This window comes from Carassius auratus, chromosome 47 (genome assembly GCF_003368295.1).
Source record: "Carassius auratus strain Wakin chromosome 47, ASM336829v1, whole genome shotgun sequence".
NCBI classification, from domain to species: domain Eukaryota; kingdom Metazoa; phylum Chordata; class Actinopteri; order Cypriniformes; family Cyprinidae; genus Carassius; species Carassius auratus.
In genome coordinates this window covers 10,457,511-10,482,243 of record NC_039289.1, presented here as the reverse complement: position 1 = coordinate 10,482,243, position 24,733 = coordinate 10,457,511, and the positions used below count along the sequence as shown (strand labels likewise).

The following is a 24,733-nucleotide window of genomic DNA, read 5'->3' as shown; positions in this document are numbered from 1 at the left end:
ACACAGGGCCATATGGGTGCCGGCCTGCCACAGTAATCCTCCATCAGCCTGCTCTTCCTGTCACACACACACACTCATTCTCTCCTCACCGTGGGATGCATTCTGGGAAACGTTGGGCCCTTACCAGTCAAAACCATTGCTCATATAAACTAATAAGACAATATTTTGATTATATTCCACAGTGTAGGCGACATGATTGAAAACAAATACCTGTTGTTGTGTATTTCCTAGACTGGTGATGGAAGTGACCTATATAATCGCATTAGAGATCCTGGGATTATGAAGAACGGATATAGGACAGGTGGATACAGTGAAGACTTAGTTCATTCATATATTTTGATGTCTAAATTCACTATTGTTTTTCGGAATAGCTACAAGTACTATCCATCGAATAAACCCACATACCTCTTAATATTTTCTTTGTTATTTCAAGGAAACGGGATCTGAATTACAAGAAAATGACACAGTGTGTGTAGAAGCGCAGTGATGAATTGATGAGTTCAGTGTTCAGTATGTGTGAAGGGCGGGCTCGCGCTCGTGTCGGCGTGTCCATATATGGTTCGTGACGTCACGCGCCGGAGGTTCCAGTCCAATAAAAGCGATCCTACGGAATCCCCTTCGGAGGAAATGTAGACTCAGGCACAGCACACAGGGTTCAGTACACCCCTGAAACATCCACATCCCCCACTGAAAACACTTCAGCTTGTCACTCCAACATGAAGGTCTCCAGCATAGACTGTCGCCGCCTGAGAAAGATCATACGGAAGGAGTGTGGAAGTTGTCTGATTGTGGACTGTAGACCGTATTTGTCGTTCTCCAGCTCGAGTATCAGAGGCTCCGTCAATGTCAACTTGAATTCAGTGGTGGTCCGGAGGTCCCGCGGAGGACCGGTGCCTCTACAGTTCGTCATACCGGACGAGAGAGCGCTGTTTCGGCTTCGGGAAGGAAGCATCTCGTCGGTCGTGGCTCTGGATGACCGTACAGCCCATTTACAGAAACTGAAAAAAGACAGTATTGCTCAAATTGTCATCAATAGTTTGTCGCACTTGGCGAGCAACGCGAGCATCTGCTTCCTGAAAGGTGAGGAAAGACTGCTGGACCGATCGGGTGTTTGGTGTAATGTTTTCTCAAGAGGAAGTGTTAAAATATATTTGAACGTCATTTAATTTTATGTTTACTTTTGGAATGACGATTTCAGTACCAAAAAAACAATAAATAAATAAAAAAATATAAAATGTTTATTTTAAATAATTGTATGAGAAAAACAAAATTACATTTTAATGAATAAACTGTTTTATTTTAACTTTTGTATATATATATATATATATATATATATATATATATATATATATATATATATATATATAATAATTTTGCTAAAATGTAATATATTTCAAATCTCTCACCTCACACATACATACGTTTAACCTTCACTTTAATGCCGTTGAATTAATAACTTAGGTTTTTTTCTGGTTTACAAGAGATACATTCTCTTTGTGCGTCAAAGGACGGATGAGTCGGAGAGGGATGTATGAGAAATAGCACAGTAATATTTATGGCATTATATCATATTTTACTCCTTTCAATGATAACATTGCATTCAAACGTACAGGGATTTTTTAACGAATTTATTCAACTTGTTAAAATAACATGTTGAAACTAGGAGATTTTGCTGAAAGCAAGTCAAGCCCTTCATCTCATGAACACTCTTCCTCTGTTGGTGGGATTTTGTTCTTGCCTCTCACACTCAGCTGAGCTCTGAAATGCAACACGTGAAGCTCTTGATAAGGTGAACGACTCAACAATCCTTGACGCCTCATAATAACGTGTATTTCTCATTCCAGGAGGCTACGAGAACTTCCATTCCCATTACCCCGAGCTTTGCACTGAAACCAAGTCTGTGAATCTGAGTGAAGACAAAAGTGAAAGAGGCGTCAGCAGCCACTGTGACAAACTGGGTGCTCACCCCAAACCAGACTATGATCAGGTAAGAGAGAAGAAAGCGAGTTGTTGTTTCCTCATTTCAACCCACTTCCACCCAAACCACTTCCTGTAACTGCTGAAGTTTCTGCAACAACTCCCCCTCAAATATGAGTCGAAAAACACAGAAGACCCTGTTTAAAGACTCTACTCCATAACCCAACCATCCACCCATCTACCCAAAACCAAAAAGACCCCTTACAATCCTTCAAAGACATCCAACAGACATCCAATGTCCTTTTATGTCTGACCTTTGCAGTTTTTCTGAAAAGGTCAAACGGTCCCAGTACAGAACCTGTTTGTATTCGGGCAGTGAATCTTGAGATCTTGAGTCTTGAGAGTTTCAGTTTTGATATCTGTTTTTGTTGTTATTTTCCAGGGACGGCCGGTGGAGATCTTGCCTTTCCTATACCTGGGCAGTGCCTATCACGCCTGCAGACAGGACTATCTGAGTGACCTCCGCATTACAGCGCTGCTGAACGTCTCACGCAGGGACTCGCGGCCTGCCAAAGGACAGTATGACTACAAATGGATCCCGGTGGAGGACAGTCACACTGCAGATATCAGCTCACACTTCCAGGAGGCCATAGATTTTATTGGTAAATATTGTGTATATATAATAAAGTTTTGTAATAATTATTTTTAAATTAGTTAATTAACTTATATTTTTCATTTTATTTTTTATTTTAATTTTTTTTCCTATTTAAATTTCACATGTAATTATATAATTATGTGCTTTATATAATTCGTTTTTAAATTAGTATTATTTTATTTAAAGCTGTTTTTAATTATTTAAATATTTTCATTTATGTTATTATTATTTTTAGTTTACCAGTCTGAGCACTTCAAAGCCTCACGTTCGGATGTGGTTAAAACTGATATGACATTATCACTGGGTTATTATCAGTGGGTTATTAATAAGTATAAGACATTTTAAATGACAACGCCTTTAGTGTTATGTAAACTTAAACTTCACCCTTGTGGCTAAAACCATTCCCAGAACTGAGCACAGCCCTATAGATAGTGGAGCTTATTTCAGGTCGTGTAAAAATAAGACTTCCTCTGCTTTACTAACACATGATTTCCATAATCCAACTGGACTGCACTTTTATGTACGCCTACAAATCCCATGTTACTTGTGTTCTGGGAAATGCAATACCAACTCCTACTGAAAAAAATACGATGAAACATAAAGATAGAGAAAGATAAATGGACATGTTGCTGTGAGTCACAGGTATCACAGGTGTGGCCAGTGTGTCAGTGGATGAGTCGATGATTAGTGGCGTTAGGTGTGTTTGTGTGCTAAGAATGGACTGTCATGTGTTTTGTAGGTTGTTCACGGCTTCTTTATCAGGTGGATATGTTTACACAATGATCTGAGAGTGTTTAAGGCTATTCATGGGTGATCTGTGGGAGCCTATCAAAAACAAAACCAAGTTTAGGAGGGAGCCTGTTGTAGGCCATATTTCTACCCTTATAAAATCGAATCAAGTTGTAACTGAAACTGAAAGGTTCTTGGGTGAACCAAAAGTGGTTCTTCTATGACATTTCAGTTCCTCTAGTGATGCTTTAACCATGTCGTCCTCTCATTCAAGGACTTTGACGCGCACATCCCACATCTCTTTCGAATATACTCAAGTTTCATTTACATTTGCCTGAATATAGTCAGTATTACGTAAGTAAGAGACCGTGAGGTGATATGGTCTCCCACAGGAAAGCGATAGCAGTGAAAGAATAATCCATCGAAAGCTTCAGCTAATGAGTGTGTGGTAATATTTAGGCACATTAGGGGTGTGATAGTCATTATGACGCCCACAGCTCGGCACCGCTCCGCTCCAGATGGGCTTCAGGCGTGATTCACACCAGCAGGTTTTGTTTTAAAGAGACCAGCAGCGAGGGATCTCGCATGAACATGCGCTTCACTTCTCGGTGTGTGCGTCGGTCGTTGAGAGATATGAGGCTGGAATCTGCTTAGCTGTGTTAAATCAGAAAGGAATACGCAATCAGAGCTTTCCATAATGGTGTGAGTGTGTGAATTTATGGATTTGTGCGTCAGAAATTTCTGGGGTGGAAATGAAACTGATATGACGTTACGATAAAAAAGGGATCACAGAGGAAATGAATTAGCCAAGCGATAATGGACAGAGGATATCAGAAGAACTGTGAAAGATATCCATGATAGTGTTTCACTCGTTAATATAACACAACACCATTTTATGGCATTTGCAGATAGTAATGTTTTGGAAACATATTTTACATACCAAAATGAATGTTCTCAAACTATAAGTAAACCATTCATACATTGTACAAATTTTGTAAATTAAACTGTATACGAGAAAATACAATTTCAGTCTTTATATTTCAAAATTTCAAATTTCATTTGGGGTTAATTGTTTGACTGGCCAATGGCAGACGAGGGGTGTGTTTGGGGAAACGTGTTTGAAAACAGTCATTATTATTTTGTCTGGTGCTGCTACTTCAACTTTTATTTATTTATTTTTTTCTTTCTTTCTTGTCCGTTAATTTTAAAAGTGCACAGGACACTTCTGTTGTATTTAAATGTGCTTCACAAATAAAGTCTGGCTGAAAGTTTGACTTAAAAGACTGTATTTCTGGTGACTGATGATGTTGTCTCATGAGCTTTTGTAATGAATTCATGTTTTTTTTTTCTGTCCACAGAACGTGTGAAAGCAGATGGCGGTAAAGTGCTGGTCCACTGCGAGGCTGGAATCTCTCGTTCTCCCACAATCTGCATGGCGTACATCATGAAAACCCAACGGTTGTGCTTGGAGCAGGCCTTCGAGGTCATCCGACAGCGGCGTGCCATCGTCTCGCCCAATTTTAGCTTCATGGGTCAACTACTGCAGTTCGAGGCGGAGGTGGTTTCTTCCGCGCCTCCGTCAGTCACTCCTGCCGCTCAGGATGCACCCACCTTCTTTAGTGGCGACTTCACACTCGAAACGGAGAGCTTTGAGTCCTCGGTTTTCACCTTCCCTACCTCCTTCCTGACACCAGTGCCCATCCAACCATCGGTTCATCAGTTCAAACTGAGTCCAATAACTGCACTGCCTTAAAATGGCTGTCTGGCTCGTTGCAATCTTAGTGTACTTGAAAAATAAAGGACGGGTGAGCGGAACAAAGCAATGGACTATCACAGGGAATTAAATGCTTGTGCTTTCATAAAAAAAAGAAAAATCATGAAAGACAATGTTTGCTTTTTCATTTTGTTTGCCTTAGAGAAAACCACTGCACAATGATTACACTGCAATACCTGCCTTAGCTCGATGATGTTCTGCCCATCAACAGCACCTAGCTGAGCAAATTAAATTATTATTATTGTTTTGTTTTTTTACAATTTCTTTTTTATGAATTGTGGATCTGTTAATAAACATTTTTACAGAAGTGCAAAAATGTGTTCGTGGTTTCGGTTTATTATCAGTTAGCAAAAATAAACACACACACAAGAATATTCCACCACCTAATGCCTTTGTTATTATATTGACAGACTATAAATGTTTGCCCTCGCAAAACATTTTTTGGGAGTTTAGGCCACAGTACAAAGACACAATAGTGACCTCTGCTGTGAAATTTTACATATATTATTATTTTAGGAGAACATATATAATCACTTCCTCACAGTCACATTAGTCAAAAGCAAAAGAGACACACTACACTTTGGCTCCTGTTCAGGATTCACACTAGCACATTGACGCTACAAAACAGAGTTACCACAATAATTACCCTCGCACAATTGTAGGTAATCAATAGTTGCGTGAAAAAATAAAAATAAATATGGCCCAAAATCAAAACAAAACATAATAAATTCCACACACTAGCTATCCGCGCTTGCAAATTTACCAAACTGAATCACTCACAACGTTTCATTCTTCATCAAGCACGATGAATTCCCTAGTTAAATTAAATGAGGATCAGGTCTATGTGATAATTATAAAATAATGATCACCATTTTATAATTTATGGACATTATCGTTAATGTGCAGTGTTGGGTGTAATGCATCACCAATGAATTTTCCTTGAAAAAGTAAATTAAGGGGTTACTCTTAGTTTTTATGTCATGTACTTACTGTATAGACTGTATAGCGTAATGCTATATGAAACAATAGTGAATTTAACACCAAAATCTTACATCTAACTATAAAATTAAAATTTTTAATGTAACCTTGTCCCCATATTTCTGTCAGTTCAAGAATAATTTATGCTATTTTATACTATTTATTTTGAAAGAATTAAAAGAACAACTTATATCTATCCTTTTATTGTTCACGGATTGAGGTTAATAAAATAAGTTAGCCTATCAAATAATAATAATAATAATAATTTTAAGAGTAACTTAATAACAAATGTATTATTATTATTATTACTTCTTTATAGCATTGCAGTTCAGTTATGGAGAAGTTTTAAGTGTGAAAAAAGAAAGAAAAGAACGATTGCTGTATTCATGTACTGTCCCAATAACAATTTCAATACTACGGTACTTTTATATTTTATTTTATTTTAATTAAAAGTGTTTCCACTTTTATTTCAGTAACAATCTAAACGTAGAAGCACAATGATCGCTAACACTGAATGAGCACAACATGCTTCATCACAGAGCAGCTTTCTTGGCGCCCACCTCGAGGGACTAAACCATCTCTACAGAAATAGGGGTATCGTTGCAGACGAAATGGATATGAAACTAATGAAACAGCAATAAGCTCATTAAGCAATCAATTATTAATAAATATAATTTATTTATCTTGATATATGAAGGACCTGGTCTGCATTTTCTATTCCTTTGAACATTTATAATAAACAATATCTATAAGCCTCCCTAAAAAGTCAAGTAGACTCCTCGGTTCGTCCCGCCTCTTTCGCCATTTTGACTGTTATGTCGGTTTCGTGAAGGGAGGGAAGGTAATATTAGACAGTAAAGAAGAGTAAATATCGGAGAAATTGATCCGGTGTGCAGGTATATTTATCTTCTCTTAACCCTTCTTCTCTGTGAGGAGGAGGGTGTCTGATTCGGCTGTTTCTGAGGAGAGTTGTGTGCATAAGCAGCCATGTACATCAAACAGGTAAGAGACCGAGACGCGGCTCGACCGCTGCGTGTGAAATTATGATTTATATGATGGATTATGCGAGTAAACTACTTGTTCACATATGTCAAATGTGCACAGACACGCATTATTCTCAATCTTGAGCATATGTTTGGGTTGTGATTTCGGAGAAGTACACGGCCTTCATTAAAGTTAGCTTTAGCTTTAGCATTAGCTGTCAACCCCCCCCCACCCACCCCACAAATACTGCGATCAAATCTACAATAAAACATTTATAAAGTTTAATTTAAACCTTTATTTGCTGTTGCTGTACAGATGTGAGCAAACTAAGTTACTAGCAGAAAATGAAGTAACAGCTAATTCTCATGTTAGATAATAATGAGCCGTTATGTATCATGTAAATAAATCATAAACTTGTTGTACACAGACATGTGTCTGTATGTTTTGTTTGGATTGCACTAATATTTTAAAGCATATTTAGATACGAAGCGTTCTGACAGGTTGTATTACTATAACACTATGTTGACGTTGTACAGCATTTAATCTGATATTTATATAAGATATCTTTGTTAATATATATATCTATATTCTGATGTTGTGTGTTTCAGGTGATTATTCAGGGGTTTCGCAGCTACAGAGATCAGACTGTGGTGGACCCCTTCAGCTCCAAACACAATGTGATTGGTGAGACTGATCGGTGTCTGACTTAGTCATCATAGTAGAAATATCTCAAATCTTTTATTGTTGTATTTTATACACTGTGTGTATATAGAATCAATTTGGTTTGCTACTTAAAATACAAGAAAGTCAGAAGTAGAATAAAACTTGATCAGGGGCCGGCAACCTTTTTCGGCATGACGTGCCATTGTTAATTTGTCATTTTTCTAAGGTACGATAAAAAACAAATAATCACAAGTTAATTCTCACACTTTAGTAGTGTTTATAGCTCCTAACAGGCTGTGCGCCGACTATGAGAAGTTTTTACCTCAAAATGCACGTCAGTATGCAGTTTTCACTATTGATCCCGTGCCACTGTTTGCGACCCCTGAACTAGACTATAGGAATAACAAGAATTACAATACAATTGTGGTTATAATATGCTAAAATATAATGGTAAACAAGCTGGAAGTAAGTGTAAAAAGTAGAAAAAGAGTAGGTAATGGAAATATGGGAGATGTATTATTTTAAAATATATATTTAAAGTTTTAAAATGTATATATTTGTTTTTTAACATATAACTTTCACAGTTGGAAGAAATGGATCAGGAAAGAGTAACTTCTTCTATGGTAAGTACAAGTTATTTCTTTATTTCTTTAAGTAATGTAATGCATCAGAAGACTGACGGAGCGGGTGAATAGTTTGTGATGGACAGTTATATATGTTTCCCCCATCAGCCATTCAGTTTGTACTCAGTGATGAGTTCAGTCATCTTCGTCCTGAGCAGCGTCTGGCTCTGCTTCACGTGAGTTATTTCATTCTGTTTCAATTATTACAAATAAAAACATTTAAGTGTGTTTTATTTATTTTATTTTCCTTGATTTATTTCTTTAATTTCGTATATAAAAGTACTTTTCACTGCCCTCGCTGAACCGTGTGTTTTTGTGTAATATTCAGGAAGGCACTGGTCCTCGAGTCATTTCAGCCTTTGTGGAAATTATATTCGACAACTCTGACAACCGGCTGCCGGTAAGAAACCGCTCCTAAATGTTGAGAAGCGCACTAAAGTAAAGACAGGCGAGTAACTTGACCTCTCCGCTCTCAGATTGATAAAGAGGAGGTGTCTCTGCGCCGTGTCATCGGAGCAAAGAAAGACCAGTACTTCTTAGACAAGAAGATGGTCACGTGAGTTTAGCTCTCAGAAAACACATTCGAAGAGCTTTGGGTGCTGAGAGCTGTAGCTGAATGACTTGTGTTCTGTGTTTTTTTTAGTAAGAACGACGTGATGAACCTGTTGGAGAGCGCTGGGTTCTCCCGCAGCAACCCTTACTACATCGTCAAGCAGGGAAAGGTACGCTACTGTCCCATGACAGGGGACACGTTATTTATTAAAGGGGTTTTACAAGTATTCAAGCTTTTATTTAAAACCACAGTTCATAAAACTGAAAATTGTCACTTTACTCAAGTTTTTCCAAACTTTTATGATTCTAGTTCATATGTTGAACACAAAAGAAGATGTTTTGAAGCATGCTGGTAACCAAACAGTTGACGGTAGCCATTGACTTCCATAGTATGGAGGAAAAATGCTATGGAACTGAATGGCTACCGTGATGAATGTACCACGTTTTGCCACAGTTAGTGTTTTTACAGTAAATCCATGGTAAATTATGGCAATTTGTAGAAAGCCTTCTGACGGTTTTGTTGCACGGAGTGTTTCTCAGTGAGGTTTAATCTGGCTTTAAACGAGTTTGTGTTCTTCGCTGGATCTCACATTGCTGTTTAATAGTCACCTGATCAAGTAAAGGCATCTGCTCTAGTAAACTCACGCTGCTGTTTAGACTTTGAGGCGAGCGGAAAAATGGTCAGCAAAATAGTATAGTAGGCTACTTGCCTGAATTAGTGCCACATTTTTCTCTACAATTTTGTCAACTTTTGACAGTTTTGGTTTTACTTTTGTCCCCACATCCACACATTTTTTCCTCCTCGTTTTGAAGAAAAGGCTTTGTATTTTTGACTGTGACCGTACGTTGTCACATTTACATCTGCCATGTAATTGGCTAGATGGTTAGATTGATCCATATCGAGTGAAAATGTCCAGAGCTAATCATCATCATCAGCGTAAATCATTTATCGTGAACCATCCTCTTAGATTGTGAACTCTAGTAAACAGTCTCTTTTAGATTGCAGCTAAAACATAGTCAGGGTATCCACGGGTCCATAAAAAGTCATAAATTTAACAATAAGAATTTAAGGCCATAAAAGCTCATAAAAATGTCCGGATTTTCCATACAAGGTCATAAAAAACATTAAGCCACGTCTTAAATTGATATGCTAGTCCATTAATTTGTTCTTCCATCAAAATGCGCTCGCAGCGGCAATGGCATTCACCTGTTGTAGTTCTGTATGAGGAATCTGGGTGGAATCACAGAACTCCAGAACTACAAGGTCCATGCAGCAGCATACAGACTTGTCAGAAGGACTTTCACAGAAACCCACGCGAACTCCGAACACACTGCTTAGCTTAATTGAAATCATCCTGGCTATCACAATGGGAAAATTTACCTTTAACGATCTATGGCTCGAAGACAGTGCGTTTAGTAGCTGGCTCAAGCTCGTCGCTAACAATCGGTATCAAGCATCCAAACACAAGACGCGGAAAAGCTGAACTGAGTAGCTGGTTACTCGCGTTCTCTATGTTCGGTGCGGGGAGAGAGAGAGCCGCGTATCACGGACAGTCCCTCCTGCACATGAACGAACAAATACTAATCGCAGTTTTGAACAAACAAAAGAACGTGAAAGAGCCCAATTCAGTAGCGCGGTGTTGAGGTGTTCAGGGCTCACGCAGAGAAAGGAGTCTCAAAACGCTTGTAACTTACACCGAATTTGCTTCTTTTTGCTCTTGTGCCGACAAATACAAACATAATGTCAAAATACCCGCCTTGGAAAGTATGCTCCAAAAAACGTTTATTTTTTAAAACCGTTATTTCTCAAGTGAAAGTAAACAGTTGAGGAAAAAGATGCGTTCATCGTTTCTTAAAGTGACCGCGCCTAATTTAGCTACTGGCTGCTGTAATGTTAATCCAAGAAAATGAAAGAAAAATCACTCACTGCTTTTAACAAGAATTTATGCACAGTCAAACCAGAAATTATCCAGACTCCAGGTATAATTTTTGATATACATATTTTACTAGTAGGTACAGAACACTAATACATTTTTGTAAGTGAGTATAAGCAAACTGTGACACATTATACCCAAAGAATCTTCATACAGTGAACTGCTAGTGAAATCTATCTATCTATATATAAAATTGGGACCAAAAATTATTCAGCACCTTATAAAGCACCATGCATTGCTTTTGTGTTTTTTTTTTTTTCCTGAATTGCTAATGCAACCTCACACCACCGTCAGAACAAAATGGTAATTGGTCAAAAAAGTATTGATAGTTGTGTAAATATTAGATAGTTGTCTGTAGTTTTGGTTGATTGTAATCCATTACGTACATTTCTATCAAAGTTATGACATTATCAAGACGAATTTGTTCTGACAGAGTTTAACTCTAAGTTCTTGTCATATTTTATAACCATTTTAGAAGCAATAGCAAATAAACTGTAATAATGTGAGAAATCTTCAAGGTGAATGAATAAATTTTGGTTTGATTGTATATTTTATTTTTACATTGAAGACTATCCAGTGCTATTTTACATTTAAATATTCGGTTTCTGTACCTGGACACCTACAAACTTGAAAAAAAAAAAAAAAACGTAAAGATTGTGTAAATAGCACAAATAAATAAAAATGAACGAACATACAAATTAAACAATTTCAAACAGGGCCCACTGGTACAACCTTCATCGGGTCCCTGCCTGTGTGTGTTGAATACTGTGACCAAACACCAATAACACTTGTTATTTTGGAAAGTAATGCCATAAAATAATTGTTAATTTACAATTTTACTTTCCAATGTTACAATTGTTAAGTGTTTCTGTGTTATTGATATATTTATAGAAAAATAAGGCGAAGGCTTCAGTTTCTTAATCTTAAGAAATAATAGTATAACTCTTTAAATAATAAAACTTGTTACTTTCAATGAAAGTCAATAATAAAAAAAGACTTTTAAAGGAATTATTTAGATTATATTAGAAAGTTATTTATCGTAATTCGTTTAGGTCATAAATTCAAATCCTAATAGTCAGAAAAGGGTCTTAAAAAGTCTTAAATTTGACTGATTAAACCCTGCAGAAACCCTGATAGTTTTTCATCCCTCTGGGATCATAGCAAACAACATGATCTCTTTCAAATACATTAATGCTCGTTTAGAAAACAAGAATGTGGCTCTTGGGATTAAAGTGGTGCTAATGCTGTTGCTACATGTTATAAATGAGTCGGCTCACTTTCTTACACTCATACTATTGTCTCAAACATGAAAACAGATCAATCAGATGGCGACTGCGCCTGACTCTCAGCGTCTGAAGCTGCTCCGAGAGGTGGCCGGCACCAGAGTCTACGACGAGCGCAAAGAGGAGAGTATCTCGCTCATGAAGGAAACAGGTAGACCCTTCACTGATACGGTTCTAATCAAATGACATTCATCCTTTTTGATCTAGAAATATATATACATAATATGAAAACGGTGTCTTTTTATTGTTTTGTGAAATAGTTTTAATGGCTAAAGCAGTGCGGGAATCAGTGCAGTAGATGATTTACTGTTGTTGTTATGGTCAAAAGTTTGTGACGTGTGGTTTGTTCTTGTGTGTGTGTGTACAGAGGGCAAGCGAGAGAAGATTAATGAGCTGCTAAAGTACATCGAGGAGCGTCTGCACACTCTGGAGGATGAGAAAGAGGAACTGGCTCAGTACCAGAAGTGGGACAAAATGAGAAGAGCTCTGGAGTACACCATCTACAACCAGGAGCTCAACGAGACCCGGGCCAAACTGGACGAGGTGCACACATCAGCTCTTACTTGTCAACACCTTCTCGAGCTAATTCAGTCACTGCAGTAAATACATTACGATTCTGCACTGTCTAATGCTTGATGTAACGTTGTTCTTCTCTCTTCTAGTTGTCCTCTAAGAGAGAGACCTGTGGAGACAAATCTAGACAACTGCGAGATGCTCAACAAGATGCTCGAGACAAAGTGGAGGTAAACTCAAATGCTCCTTCTAAGCTGCACGCGAAGAAATAATAATTAGAAGAAATAATAGGCCGCGCATAGGACATGTGTGGGAATATCAGTTGATTGAATTCTAGGAAAAGCTAAATAATTGCAGACAGCTATAGAGACCGCTATACATGATCAATTGTTGTTTAAATTAATGATCGATTAATCGTTAACTATAATGCTGCAAAATGCTTCTGTTGCATGCATTTAGTCAACCACACACACACACACACACACAAAACGCTTTCTCACTTGAACTAATGGGGTTTTAGTCTGATTAAAATGCTAGTAACAGGATTATAAAATGAATAGATGTGATAATGATCATTTGATAAAATGAAGAGAGTGTGCCATACGTTTTGAGGTCATTTTACTTTGTTGACTGTTTTCTGGCACGGAGACCGCTGAACGCGCCTCTTGAAATGGTTTTGCCGCGCTCGTTGTATTTTAAAACACAATTGCAATGTTTTCAAATGACATTATGGCATTTAAAACCAACTGATCCCAAACGTAGCAGTGGTGCGTGTGACTGCTGCACATTAAGTGAACCGCATCCTTTTTATTTTAGTATTAGAAGGGATTTTTTTCCCCCATTTAGATTAACATGCATTGATGAATGAAGACCAGGAACAATTATTGTAAAAGTGATTTAGTTTTGATTTCAAATTCACATTTCATCCAGCGTGTTTAAGAAATTGTCCCTACAAATTGAAAATAAAGCATTTCAATGTGAAGATCTACTAAGAATCTGCCTTCACACGTCATTAAGACTTAAGCTCATGTTGTGTAATCTTATCTAACCTCAGTCTCTCTGTGTCTCTGTAGGACACTGAGCGTGTGGTGAGGGAGCTGAAGGCTCGAATCAACGCCATGAAGGAGGAGAAAGAGCAGCTGAGCGCCGAGCGACAGGAGCAGATCAAACAGAGGACCAAACTGGAGCTCAAAGCCAAAGATCTGCAGGACGAGCTGGCAGGAAACAGCGAACAGAGGGTGCGACTAGCAGACGCTCACACGCTACAGCCACACATATGCACTCAACACACACATTTAGAAAAAGTGCCAGCATTTTTTACATTTATTTATTCAAATCTATTCGTTCACCCAGGCTGCATTTATTTGATTAAAAATACAGTAAGAAAAATACTATTTTGGATTATTTTAACACATTTAAAATAACTATTTTGTAATTTGAATGCATGTTAAAATGCAATTCATTCCTGTGATGCACAGTACTTTACTCTTTATGTCGTACAAGATTGCATGCAAGTATAAACCCCATTTCCTCAAACAAATACTCATCGGCTTGCTTTTCCTTATTGCTGTTGCTGTATTGGTCGCCGCAAAAACAAAGTAGTGACCGAATTCACATACACAAACATGTAAGTTTGATACACATGAAAACACACACATGAATGCACGCTAAGAGCTGCGGGAAATGCTGGCAGACTCTAGTGAACAGAGGGTCCGCAGTGTCTCCGTCTGCGTCACTATCTACACATGCTCACTTCAGCCCGGGCTCGTAGCCAGATGCAAACACACACACACACACACACACACACACAATGCTTGTGAAATGCACACTTTCGGTCGGCCCTCCTGCATATCGGCTTCACTTAGAAATGGATTAGCCCCACCTGGCCAAGTGTGTGTGTTTTCCTGTGGAGGAGAGGCAGAAGTGCGTCATTTGCCCTTTGATTGGAGAATGTGAATGTAGGTTTGCTCAGATGGAGATCCCCTTTGTTCTGCTCATGACGCTGAATCTGCACACCTATTTGTGCACCGTTTATTCTTCTCCATTTAAATACAAACACCTCTTCACGCACCTGCACTACATTTATCTAGGCTTTCTATAAAAAGGGGCAAGACTCGAGAATTGATGTCGCTGTTTGTGATTCAGTACTGTCCCCTCTGGCTTCCTGTCTAACAGAAACGGCTGCTCAAAGAGCGCCAGAAGCTTCTGGAGAAGATTGAAGAAAAGCAGAAGGAGCTGCAGGAAACAGAACCGAAATTTAACGCTGTGAAAGAAAGAGAGGAGCGAGGAATTTCCCGGTAAACTCTTTGAAGTGTTGAAAGGGCCCATGAAGTATGGGACCCAGTCTTCTTATTTTGTGTTGATGTACTTCCTGTTCAAACAGGAAGTTGGGAAGAGACATATTGAAGTGCTTGCTTTTCCTTCTTTTTAATGCCTGTAATTTGTTAATATTCTTTACGTCTTTGCTGTTTGCTTATTGCTTCTGATACTAGTTTTAAGCAGTTTGCTGTTCTTTTACATTGCACTGGCAAGAATCTGGATCGCCCATTTTTCATGATCCAGTCATATTCTTGTGTATAAAATCAAGTCCCATCGCTTTTATGTTCAAAATGTATTTAGGAGGATAAGTGCATTAAAAATGATTTCATGTATTTAAGTAATACTTAAAGAATGCTTTCTTCTGGTCATTTATTTTGTGTTTGTTTGCATTGTTTCAGACTGGCTCAAGCCACACAAGAGCGAACAGACCTGTACGCCAAACAGGGCCGAGGCAGTCAGTTCACCTCTAAAGAAGAGAGGGACAAATGGATCAAGAAAGAGCTGAAGTCTCTGGATCAAGCCATCAATGACAAGAAACGGCAGATCGCTGCCATCCACAAAGATCTGGAGGACACCGAAACCAATAAAGAGAGAAACCTGGAACAGTACAGTGTAAGATTTGAGTAGTTATAACTCATCTTGGTATTGAACAGTAGATATGTTAGATATGTTATTTATTTAAAGATGTTTTTGAACCTTTAACATTTCTTCCTAACTTTTGATTTCTGCCACAGAAACTGGACCAGGACTTGAACGAGGTGAAGACACGAGTCGAGGAGCTGGATAAGAAGTACTACGAGGTGAAGAACCGAAAGGATGAACTTCAGAGCGAGAGAAAGTAAGATCCTCCAGTTCCTATTCCCAATGCATCATGGGAAAATGTCTGGCTATGGTCCGTTCTTCCATCGTCCCACCCTTTCTTATTACCTGTACGAACCGTTCCCCTCCTCACCTGGCATTTGAGTTATTAATAATCCACGAGCCATAGGTTTCACAGCACGATGAGGCTCGGCGGATGAGCTATAGAATAGGGTGTCCTGCTGAACCCAGGGCTGATGGGTGTGTCTGTGTTCCTCCTCCTGCAGCTACCTGTGGAGAGAGGAGAACGCAGAGCAGCAGGCGCTGGCAGCCAAACGAGAAGAGCTGGAGAAGAAACAACAGCTACTTCGAGCAGCCACCGGGAAGGTTAGCCACCTGGTTTAACACCTTGATCAATATGGCTGTTTTTAATATGTATGAATCATCTGCATTATTTTTCTTGTTTAAATAATATTAATTTATAATTATATTGCATAAATGTCAATGTGGTTTTATTGTGATCAATCATGCAAACCTACCACAGAGTTCATTATATGTAGTGCAGTGTGCATGTATTTAAAATCATGTGAAAATGCCGCCCACTCCGGTTCACTGAGGATCAGCTGAACTGAACCATATCTCCTAAGCTCAACATGATCACTGGATCCTTTCTCTTGGACTGAGTCAGTCACTAATTTTAGCAACTCTCCCACGTCGCAAAAATATACATCAGTATATGAAGTGGGGTTATCAGAGCTTCAGATCGTCATCTGCACTTGCAATGAAAATATGAACTTTGAAATGCAATCTTTTGTGTGGTTTTTCTCCAGGCTATTTTGAACGGCATCGACAGCATTAATAAAGTACTGGAACATTTCCGCCGGAAGGGCATCAACCAGCACGTCATCAACGGGTACCACGGCATCATCATGAACAACTTTGACTGTGAGCCTGCCTTCTACACCTGTGTGGAGGTGACCGCTGGCACCAGGTCAGACACATTGTGTATTATTATTATTGTGTTGATCTGTGTGTGAACTGTGAGTGATGGAGTTGTGTGCTGGTGTTTTTTTTTTCAGGCTGTTTTACCACATCGTGGAAACCGATGAAGTGAGCACCAAGATTCTGATGGAGTTTAATAAGATGAACTTGCCAGGAGAGGTCACCTTCCTGCCCCTCAGCAAACTAGACGTCAGGGACACTGCTTACCCTGAGACTAATGTAAGCTTACAACACTCAACCTGCTGAATTTTCAAAATGCATGTTTCTTCAATCGTGCAAACAATTTATCTGATTATCTCTGTAATTTTTTTGAGTATGAGTAGAGGTCGACAGATTTTGCTGATAACGGAAAACACGGAACCACGGAAAACATAGAGCCCTACAATTATACCAACACAATGGTTACTCTTACACTTTAAGTGTTCAAGGATAGAAGCAGTTTATGATTATCTTATAAAAATAAAAGCGCAGCGCTGAGTCTAGGAGAACTCACCGGTTTCACACACACTCCAGACGCACCATGTTCAACTCGAGCAGTGGTTTAAAACGGTTTATTTATTCACCAAACGGACACTTACCGAGTTTACTTCAAGAATGAACAGTGAGGCAAAGAGACGCTTGAAGTTCAGTGTTTAAAAAAACGGAGCAAACGGAAAGAGCGATCTATATTATAGCTCTATAAATGAAGCATACATACGTTATTAGAGGCACAGAAAGAAACATTTAGATGAAAATGCTTATTTTCAATCAATTTATTATGTACATTAACAATGATTCGGGCGCATATAATGTAATTTAAAGAAACTATGTGAATGGCGCTCTGTAGCACGGCAGGATTTTCTGTCAGCTGCATTTAAATCTGGGTCTGAAGTTTCTCGCTCGGTTCAGCATGTAGCATCACGTGTCTAAACAAACAGCACGTGCTGTCAGTGATTTTCAACCACTCAAACACTGTATAATGAAAACAGAGCCTTCTCAGCCACTCCAACAACAGATGTAACCTGGAAAACTATCAGCATGAATGTTTGCAGATAGCCGATTGCTCCAGCAATCAACTATCGGTACCGATTTATCGGTTTTGATCTCTACTCGTGAGTCTTAATCAAAAACTCAAACTTCCATCGAATTACCATACTTTTCAAATAATGTAGTCTGCACAAATTCGTCCCCTTTTTTTACAACCTTCTGTGAGCTCATTCATTTTCTTTTCTGCGTTTAAATTGTTTGTTATTCTATTAAGCGCAAATCTATGCAGATAGTCTCTAATTCCTTCTGTACACCTGCTGTAGGATGCAATCCCCATGATCAGCAAGCTCCGTTACAGTCAAAACTTCGACAAGGCTTTCAAACATGTGTTTGGGAAGACGCTGATCTGCCGCAGCATGGAAGTGTCCACTCAGCTGGCTCGAGCTTTCACCATGGACTGCATCACACTGGAGGGTGAACACATGCTGTTTAATATGTGTCCTTTTTTTTTAATCCAATCCTGATTTTCAGATGAATTCTAACCCCTTGTTCTGATATGTGTATCAGGTGATCAAGTGAGTCATCGGGGTGCTTTGACCGGTGGCTACTATGACACACGCAAGTCCCGTCTGGAGCTGCAGAAGGACATGAGGAAGGCCGAGGAGGAGCTCGGAGAACTGGAGGCCAAACTCAACGAGAACCTGCGTCGAAATATTGAACATATCCTCCTCATCTGTGTCTCACACACAGGCTTGCTTATGACGCAGTGGTGTGAAATCAAATTGATTGTTGAGTCTTAATCACGTGTGTCTTTGTGTCAAGTATTTGCACAGCTGAGATAAGTGGATTTAGTACAATCGGATGTTAATTAAACAAGTATTTGAAGAAACAGTCTAGTTTAGGCCTGTCACGATAACAAATTTTGCTGGACGATAAATTGTCCAATAAATTATCGCGATAAATGATAATATTGTCCTTCTTATGCCGAGTTCACACCAAACGTGAGAAGAGAGTCAAATTCGCATCTACTGCATCTAGTTTGCCGCTGGAACATTTTGAATGCATTTGCGCGTCTAGAGCGAAATAGACGTGCGTAGAAAGCAAGAGTTTGAAGCGAAATTGATGCGCGTCTGATGCAAAATCCGCTTCTTGTGGGAGGAGCAAGTGCTAGCAGTTGTCTGTTTGCAAGATGGGGCTGATGTTGAACGAGCACTCGGGTCTTTTCCACACTTTCCTGCACACTTCCTCTGAATAAACACATTATCTTGTTAGCGAAAAGCAGATGTGGGCTACATTAGGGGGAAAATTGTTACGGAAAATGGCGGGAAGGCAGTGGGTCGATAAACCTGTACGTGACTCAAAAGTTAAGTGTCTATTTACAACACATACTTCCAAGCAAGGTCCTTTTTATTTCTGTCTTGTGTCATATAGCTCCGGTTGACTGCTCACTGACAACATGATTCGTTCCTCCATGTTGAATGAGTGACTCCGGAGCAGGCTCCTGATTGGTTAACGCGGCGCGAATTGACGCCAAAGTTCCAATTTTTCAACTCTGGCGACAAATGCGAATTCGCGTCAAACGCTAAATGCCCAAAAAGCACCATTCACCCATATCGCGCCAGATGCTCAATTCGCGCAAACTAGACATGTTACATTTTTATCGAGCTAATTTTTTTTTTTATCAGGCGATTAATTGATTCATCTACTATCTTGACAGGCCTAGTCTTGTTATTGTTAACTAAAACTTAATGATTTTTGTTAACTGAAATAAAGCTAAAATAAAGTATAAATGTTAGATACAAATTTGAAATGTCGCCTTGGAAGCTCTCTGAAATGAAGCTAAATGGAAAAATAAATAGACAAAATCACAACATTAAAATTTAAACGAAAACTGAAAATCGAAAAATATAAGCAGATTAATATTAATACTATGATAATATTGAAACATATAAGCCAAAAGTTGATGAGCTCAAGTGAGAGAGCTTTCCAGAATTAAAATGGATCACGAGTCTGTTCCTTAACTGAGTTCTTCACGTATCAATAACGAGATTGACCAGCTGATGAATCAGATGCAGCAGATCGAGACCCAGCAGAGGAAGTTCAAGGCCTCCAGAGACAGTATACTGTCTGAGATGAAGATGCTGAAGGAGAAGAGACAGCAGTCAGAGAAAACCTTCATGCCCAAGGTAACCCGTGCCACTGTATTTGAGGCATTAATACCGGACCTGCCATTATTTACTGTTATATTATTTGTGAACCGAATCTTTAATGGGTTTCTCTCTGGTGTTTCCTCCAGCAACGCAGTCTTCAGAGTCTGGAGGCCAGTCTGCACGCCATGGAGAGCACGCGGGAGTCTCTGAAGGCAGAGCTGGGCACAGACCTGCTCTCTCAGCTCAGTTTAGACGACCAGCGCAGGGTGGACGACCTCAACGACGAGATCAGACAGCTGCAGCAGGTTCAACAGCACAATCATTTACTCATATACGTTCATGTGGCCATTAAGCCTCATCTAAATATCCTTTAGAATATGATTAAACCTGAACATGTGGCTTTTGTCCCTCCGGTCTGGGGTCATTTAAAGATGCTTGTTTTTCACGTTTGGCATGTGTTTGCTATAGGACAACAGACAGCTGCTGAACGAGAGGATCAAGCTGGAGGGAATCATGACCAGGGTGGAGACGTACCTCAACGAGAACCTGCGCAAACGTCTCGACCAAGTCGAGCAGGTGACCATATCCCGGTGTTCATTTTCACTGATATAACCTTTATGAAACGCAATGGCATTAAGTGCACTAAAAAAACGAGTGTGTGTTTGTGTAGGAGTTGAATGAACTGAGAGAAACCGAAGGAGGAACCGTCCTCACTGCCACAACTTCAGAGTTAGACGGCATTAATAAACGCATAAAAGACACTTTAGCTCGATCTGAGGGTGAGTGAAGACTCATTGGGTTTTTTTCTTCTTCTTAAATAGCACTACTTTTGTGGGTCTGCATCTTGTATGTCGTTTCATTTTCCAGATTTGGACACCCTCATCGATAAGACGGAGGTGGAAATAAAGGACCACCAGAAGAGCATGGAGCGCTGGAAGAACATCGAGAAGGAGCAGAACGAAGCCATCAACCACGACACGAAGGAGCTGGAGAAGATGACCAACAGACAGGGCATGCTACTGAAGAAGAAAGAGGAATGCATGAAGAAGATCCGCGAGCTGGGCTCCCTGCCGCAGGAGGCCTTCGAGAAGTACCAGACGCTCACGCTCAAACAGGTACATTTATATTTACGTTTATACAGTTAGCAGACCACGACATGTCCGGGTACCCTTGAAGAAACCTCCTGCCTCCTCCTCGGCTCATGTCTGGCTTTACTTTTCCGTCTAGCAGCGCTCCCACCTTGGCTCTCTTGTTCGTAGTCTTAGTTGGTTTTCCTCGTCCAGTCAGGGGCTCTGTTGTGTGTCAGGCCTCCTACACCGCGGTGACTCATTCTCCACTACCCCACGCTCGCGCTCTTTTGTCTTTCTCTTCACCCTCTCTTGCTGGAGTTGAGGAGGGAGGTTGAATCGTGCCGTTTCTTTGTGTGCTTCTTTAGCGGCCCTCTGGAATTTTCTCTTGCAGGTTCAATAGTGGGAGTTATGGCGTTACATGCATTCAAGAGATTTCGGTGTGAATGATTTTATCACCATGCCCCCTTACAGGCTTCTTAAGTTGATTACATGTTTAATTACGTTTATTCACATGTAATTCTTTTTTTTTTTGTGTGTGTAGTTGTTCAGGAAGCTGGAGCAATGTAACACAGAGCTGAAAAAGTACAGCCATGTGAATAAAAAAGCCCTGGACCAGTTCGTCAATTTCTCCGAGCAGAAAGAGAAGTTGATCAAGAGGCAGGAGGAGCTGGAGAGAGGCTACAAATCCATCATGGAGCTCATGAACGTCTTGGAGCTGCGCAAATACGAGGCCATCCAGCTCACCTTCAAACAGGTACGACTATGAGACCGACCCCAGAAGTGTTTGCATTTCAATATATATTTATTTATTCAACTTTCTATGACAGTAAGCGAAAAAGATGTCTTCTGGGTCCACTTATGATTACTGCTTTGTCTCTCTACAGGTGTCCAAGAATTTCAGCGAGGTATTTCAGAAGCTGGTGCCTGGCGGAAAAGCCACTCTGGTGATGAAGAAGGGCGACACTGAGGGTGGTCAGTCTCAGGACGAGGGCGAGGGAGCGGACAGTGAGAGGGGATCCTCCTCCCAGAGTAGTGTGCCCAGTGTAGACCAGTTCACTGGAGTGGGCATCAGGGTGAGGAGAAGACACCAGATGTTAAGTGCAGTTAATCCACGCTGATATTTGACCAGGTGTGTGTGTGTGTGTGTGTACATCAGGTGTCCTTCACCGGTAAACAGGGAGAGATGAGGGAGATGCAGCAGCTCTCTGGAGGTCAGAAGTCTCTGGTGGCTCTGGCTCTCATCTTTGCCATCCAGAAATGTGACCCTGCTCCTTTCTACCTGTTTGATGAAATCGACCAGGCTCTAGATGCCCAGCACAGAAAAGCAGTGTCAGGTACCATCAGCTCATGCACTGTTATAAGCCTTGGTCAAAAATAAACTGCTACGTCATCAGAAAGCAGCTTATATGAAATTATCATCTCTCTCTCTCTTTCTCTCTCTCTCTCTCTCTCTCTCTCTCTCTCTCTCTCTCTCTCTCTCTCTCTCTCTCTCTCTCTCTCTCTCTCTCTCTCTCTCTCTCTCTCTCTCTCTCTCTCTCTCTCTCTCTCTCTCTCTCTCTATATATATATATATATATATATATATATATATATATATATAGGTTGTCACTGGTAAATTTTAATTAAAAAATTTGCCTCTAACGCCGTTTTTCCTGCTTGTTTTGAATCACATCTTTTGTCATGTTGACTTAAAGTGAGACGATTCACATTAAAGTTTTAGTGGGGAAAATGTAAAAACACTTTTAAACAGTCTTCATCTCATGCCGAACAGTAGCTGAAAGGCAGCTGCAGTTCTGGCAGCATGATAGAGATCAAAAATGAAAGAGATGAGTGAAGTAAAAGTGCAGGAAAGTGGAATCTGTTTCATGCACAGCTTTAATAAACCTCAACAGGTAAAGCTGTCAGCTGTGTGGATATTAACAATGTATCGTTAACAGTTCTTGTGATCAAGATCTTTAGTCTAAATGCTGTGTAATGCGTGAGCTTCATATTATTTGTAGCACACTTGCTGTCCAATAATCAAGTTTTGTGCTCTGTTACCTTTTAATGATCAAAGTATCCGCTTTAAAATTCATAACGGAATTCAAACAATCAATACAGTTTTGGCACTCTTTAATGTAGCATGAGCGATCGCTTTAGTGTCTCGGTTCAAGCAGCACGTGAACACTTTCTCTTTACTCTTATAGTGTGAACATTCAATGTTTCAAACTGCGGAAAACTTGTAAAGCGAGTAAACCATGACACGTAACAGTACATTTACCTCAAAATAACTATTCAGCATCCATAAGCTCATTAGTCTGCTAGAAAAAGTAGCTATAAAGAGGAGTGTTTTGCTAAATTTATGCCCTATATTGCACATTCATATTTTTACTTAACCTGTTGACATAAGAAAGAATACAGGGAACTAAAGACAAATGTTCTTTTTTCTTTATGTTTCCTTTAAACATGTCTTGCTTATTTTTAACTTAAACGATGTTACTGGCTTTGAGCGATTACAAAGCTCTGCTTTAAGTGAATTAGAAGTGGTTTTGTGTTGTCTTTCAGACATGATCGTGGAGCTGGCAGGACATGCTCAGTTCATCACCACGACCTTCAGACCCGAGCTGCTGGAGTCAGCCGACAAGTTCTACGGCGTCAAATTCAGAAACAAGGTAACAGGCAACATTCACACGCTGATGTGCCAAGTAATTAGCAAATGCAAATGAGGCTTCTGCGTAGAACATGAACTATAAATGGAAGTCTTGTCAAGTCGAAGTTGTACAGATGATGTCCCCAGACTCACTCTGTGTGTGTGTGTGTGTGTGTGTGTGTGTGTGTGTGTGTGTGTGTGTGTTGATTAGGTGAGTCACATCGATGTGATCTCAGCAGAGCAGGCGAAGGACTTCGTGGAGGATGACACCACTCACGGCTAAGAGAAACAGTATACCTCTATCACTCATGTTCCTCGTTTCTCAGCCCCGTCTCACCTGGTGTTTTCACTTTTTAAAAAGCCCAGTTGGAAATAAATGCAATGTTTGTTTGTTTTTTCCCTTGAATTCTGAACGGGATTTTCTGACTAAATGTTGTTTTACAGTTATTTAGTATTTTCTTTCCTCTCTGTTGATTTTCATATTTCAAGGATAAAACACTGAACATGTTTTTCACTATTTTGATGAAATGTGCCATGCTTTACACCTGCTTCAGCCCGAGTTCTTGAAAGCTGAGGAAGTTCAGTCGCTCTGTTGGGCTTCATTAGGGGAACTTGTGTAGTTGCCGAGACTGAATACACAAGAAGTTGTATGTTAAAGATCTACAGTTTGCAGTCTTCTCGTCCGGCACCAGTTCTCTCTTCCTCGCTGCTCTAAACCAGCATGAACCGTTCCTCCATACTCCATTTTTTTAAGCTGTACGGCTCGTTTTGTTGGTTTTCCAAATGAGCCTAATGTTTTTATCATTGTTTTGTAGATTTCATTTCTTCTTTAGGTCATTGTGATTTATAGTCTTAATGTGTTTTCTGTTACCCAAAAAGAATAAAATGTACTTGGTCTTTACCAACATGCACTGGTGTCTTGCCGCTAGAAGGCGCTCTGTCACACATTTTACTGGTTTGATGTTATTACATTATGTGCTTGTGCTACACGTTGCACGGAAAAAGACTTGGAGACTCGTTTTGGCTTGGGCAAGTAAGTACATTTTATTAATAGATTATATACAAATATAAGGAGAATATACTTGCAAGTTTTTATGCGATATGTATTTTAAATATATCTGTTTTTGTAGGCTTTTTGAGGATTTGAGCTCAGCGAAGCTCTTATGAAATCAGTGTTAAGGTAAAATGTTTACC

At 39.6% G+C, this 24,733-nt stretch overlaps 2 protein-coding genes across 2 annotated transcripts; both read left to right on the top strand.

Moving 5' to 3' along the window:
* The first annotated feature begins 437 nt into the window (after nucleotides 1-437).
* LOC113065082 (dual specificity protein phosphatase 5-like) lies at nucleotides 438-5,405 on the top strand. Its single transcript, XM_026236219.1, has 4 exons — nucleotides 438-1,080; nucleotides 1,845-1,987; nucleotides 2,360-2,579; nucleotides 4,660-5,405. Exons 1-4 carry the CDS (start codon nucleotides 717-719, stop codon nucleotides 5,052-5,054), a joined length of 1,122 nt encoding a protein of 373 aa, XP_026092004.1. The 5' UTR covers nucleotides 438-716; the 3' UTR covers nucleotides 5,055-5,405.
* A 1,432-nt stretch (nucleotides 5,406-6,837) lies between these two features.
* LOC113065081 (structural maintenance of chromosomes protein 3-like) lies at nucleotides 6,838-24,446 on the top strand. Its single transcript, XM_026236218.1, has 29 exons — nucleotides 6,838-7,055; nucleotides 7,646-7,721; nucleotides 8,285-8,323; nucleotides 8,432-8,499; nucleotides 8,652-8,723; nucleotides 8,800-8,879; nucleotides 8,967-9,045; nucleotides 12,126-12,243; nucleotides 12,460-12,635; nucleotides 12,755-12,835; nucleotides 13,679-13,843; nucleotides 14,781-14,902; nucleotides 15,323-15,536; nucleotides 15,659-15,762; nucleotides 16,010-16,109; nucleotides 16,553-16,713; nucleotides 16,802-16,943; nucleotides 18,014-18,164; nucleotides 18,258-18,410; nucleotides 19,725-19,876; nucleotides 19,987-20,145; nucleotides 20,309-20,416; nucleotides 20,511-20,619; nucleotides 20,708-20,955; nucleotides 21,452-21,664; nucleotides 21,795-21,983; nucleotides 22,067-22,244; nucleotides 23,455-23,561; nucleotides 23,751-24,446. Exons 1-29 carry the CDS (start codon nucleotides 7,041-7,043, stop codon nucleotides 23,820-23,822), a joined length of 3,651 nt encoding a protein of 1,216 aa, XP_026092003.1. The 5' UTR covers nucleotides 6,838-7,040; the 3' UTR covers nucleotides 23,823-24,446.
* Nucleotides 24,447-24,733: the final 287 nt, after the last annotated feature.

What these genes read in the sequence shown, in the direction of transcription:
- LOC113065082 (XM_026236219.1), top strand. Translation starts at nt 717, where the DNA reads ATGAAGGTCTCCAGCATAGACTGTCGCCGCCTGAGAAAGATCATACGG. An exon ending in GAGCATCTGCTTCCTGAAAG is followed by an intron (nt 1,081 to 1,844) that starts GTGAGGAAAGAC and finishes TTCTCATTCCAG; the next exon opens with GAGGCTACGAGAACTTCCAT. An exon ending in GGAGGCCATAGATTTTATTG is followed by an intron (nt 2,580 to 4,659) that starts GTAAATATTGTG and finishes TTCTGTCCACAG; the next exon opens with AACGTGTGAAAGCAGATGGC.
- LOC113065081 (XM_026236218.1), top strand. An exon ending in ACATCGTCAAGCAGGGAAAG is followed by an intron (nt 9,046 to 12,125) that starts GTACGCTACTGT and finishes ACATGAAAACAG; the next exon opens with ATCAATCAGATGGCGACTGC. An exon ending in GAGGTGACCGCTGGCACCAG is followed by an intron (nt 16,714 to 16,801) that starts GTCAGACACATT and finishes TTTTTTTTTCAG; the next exon opens with GCTGTTTTACCACATCGTGG.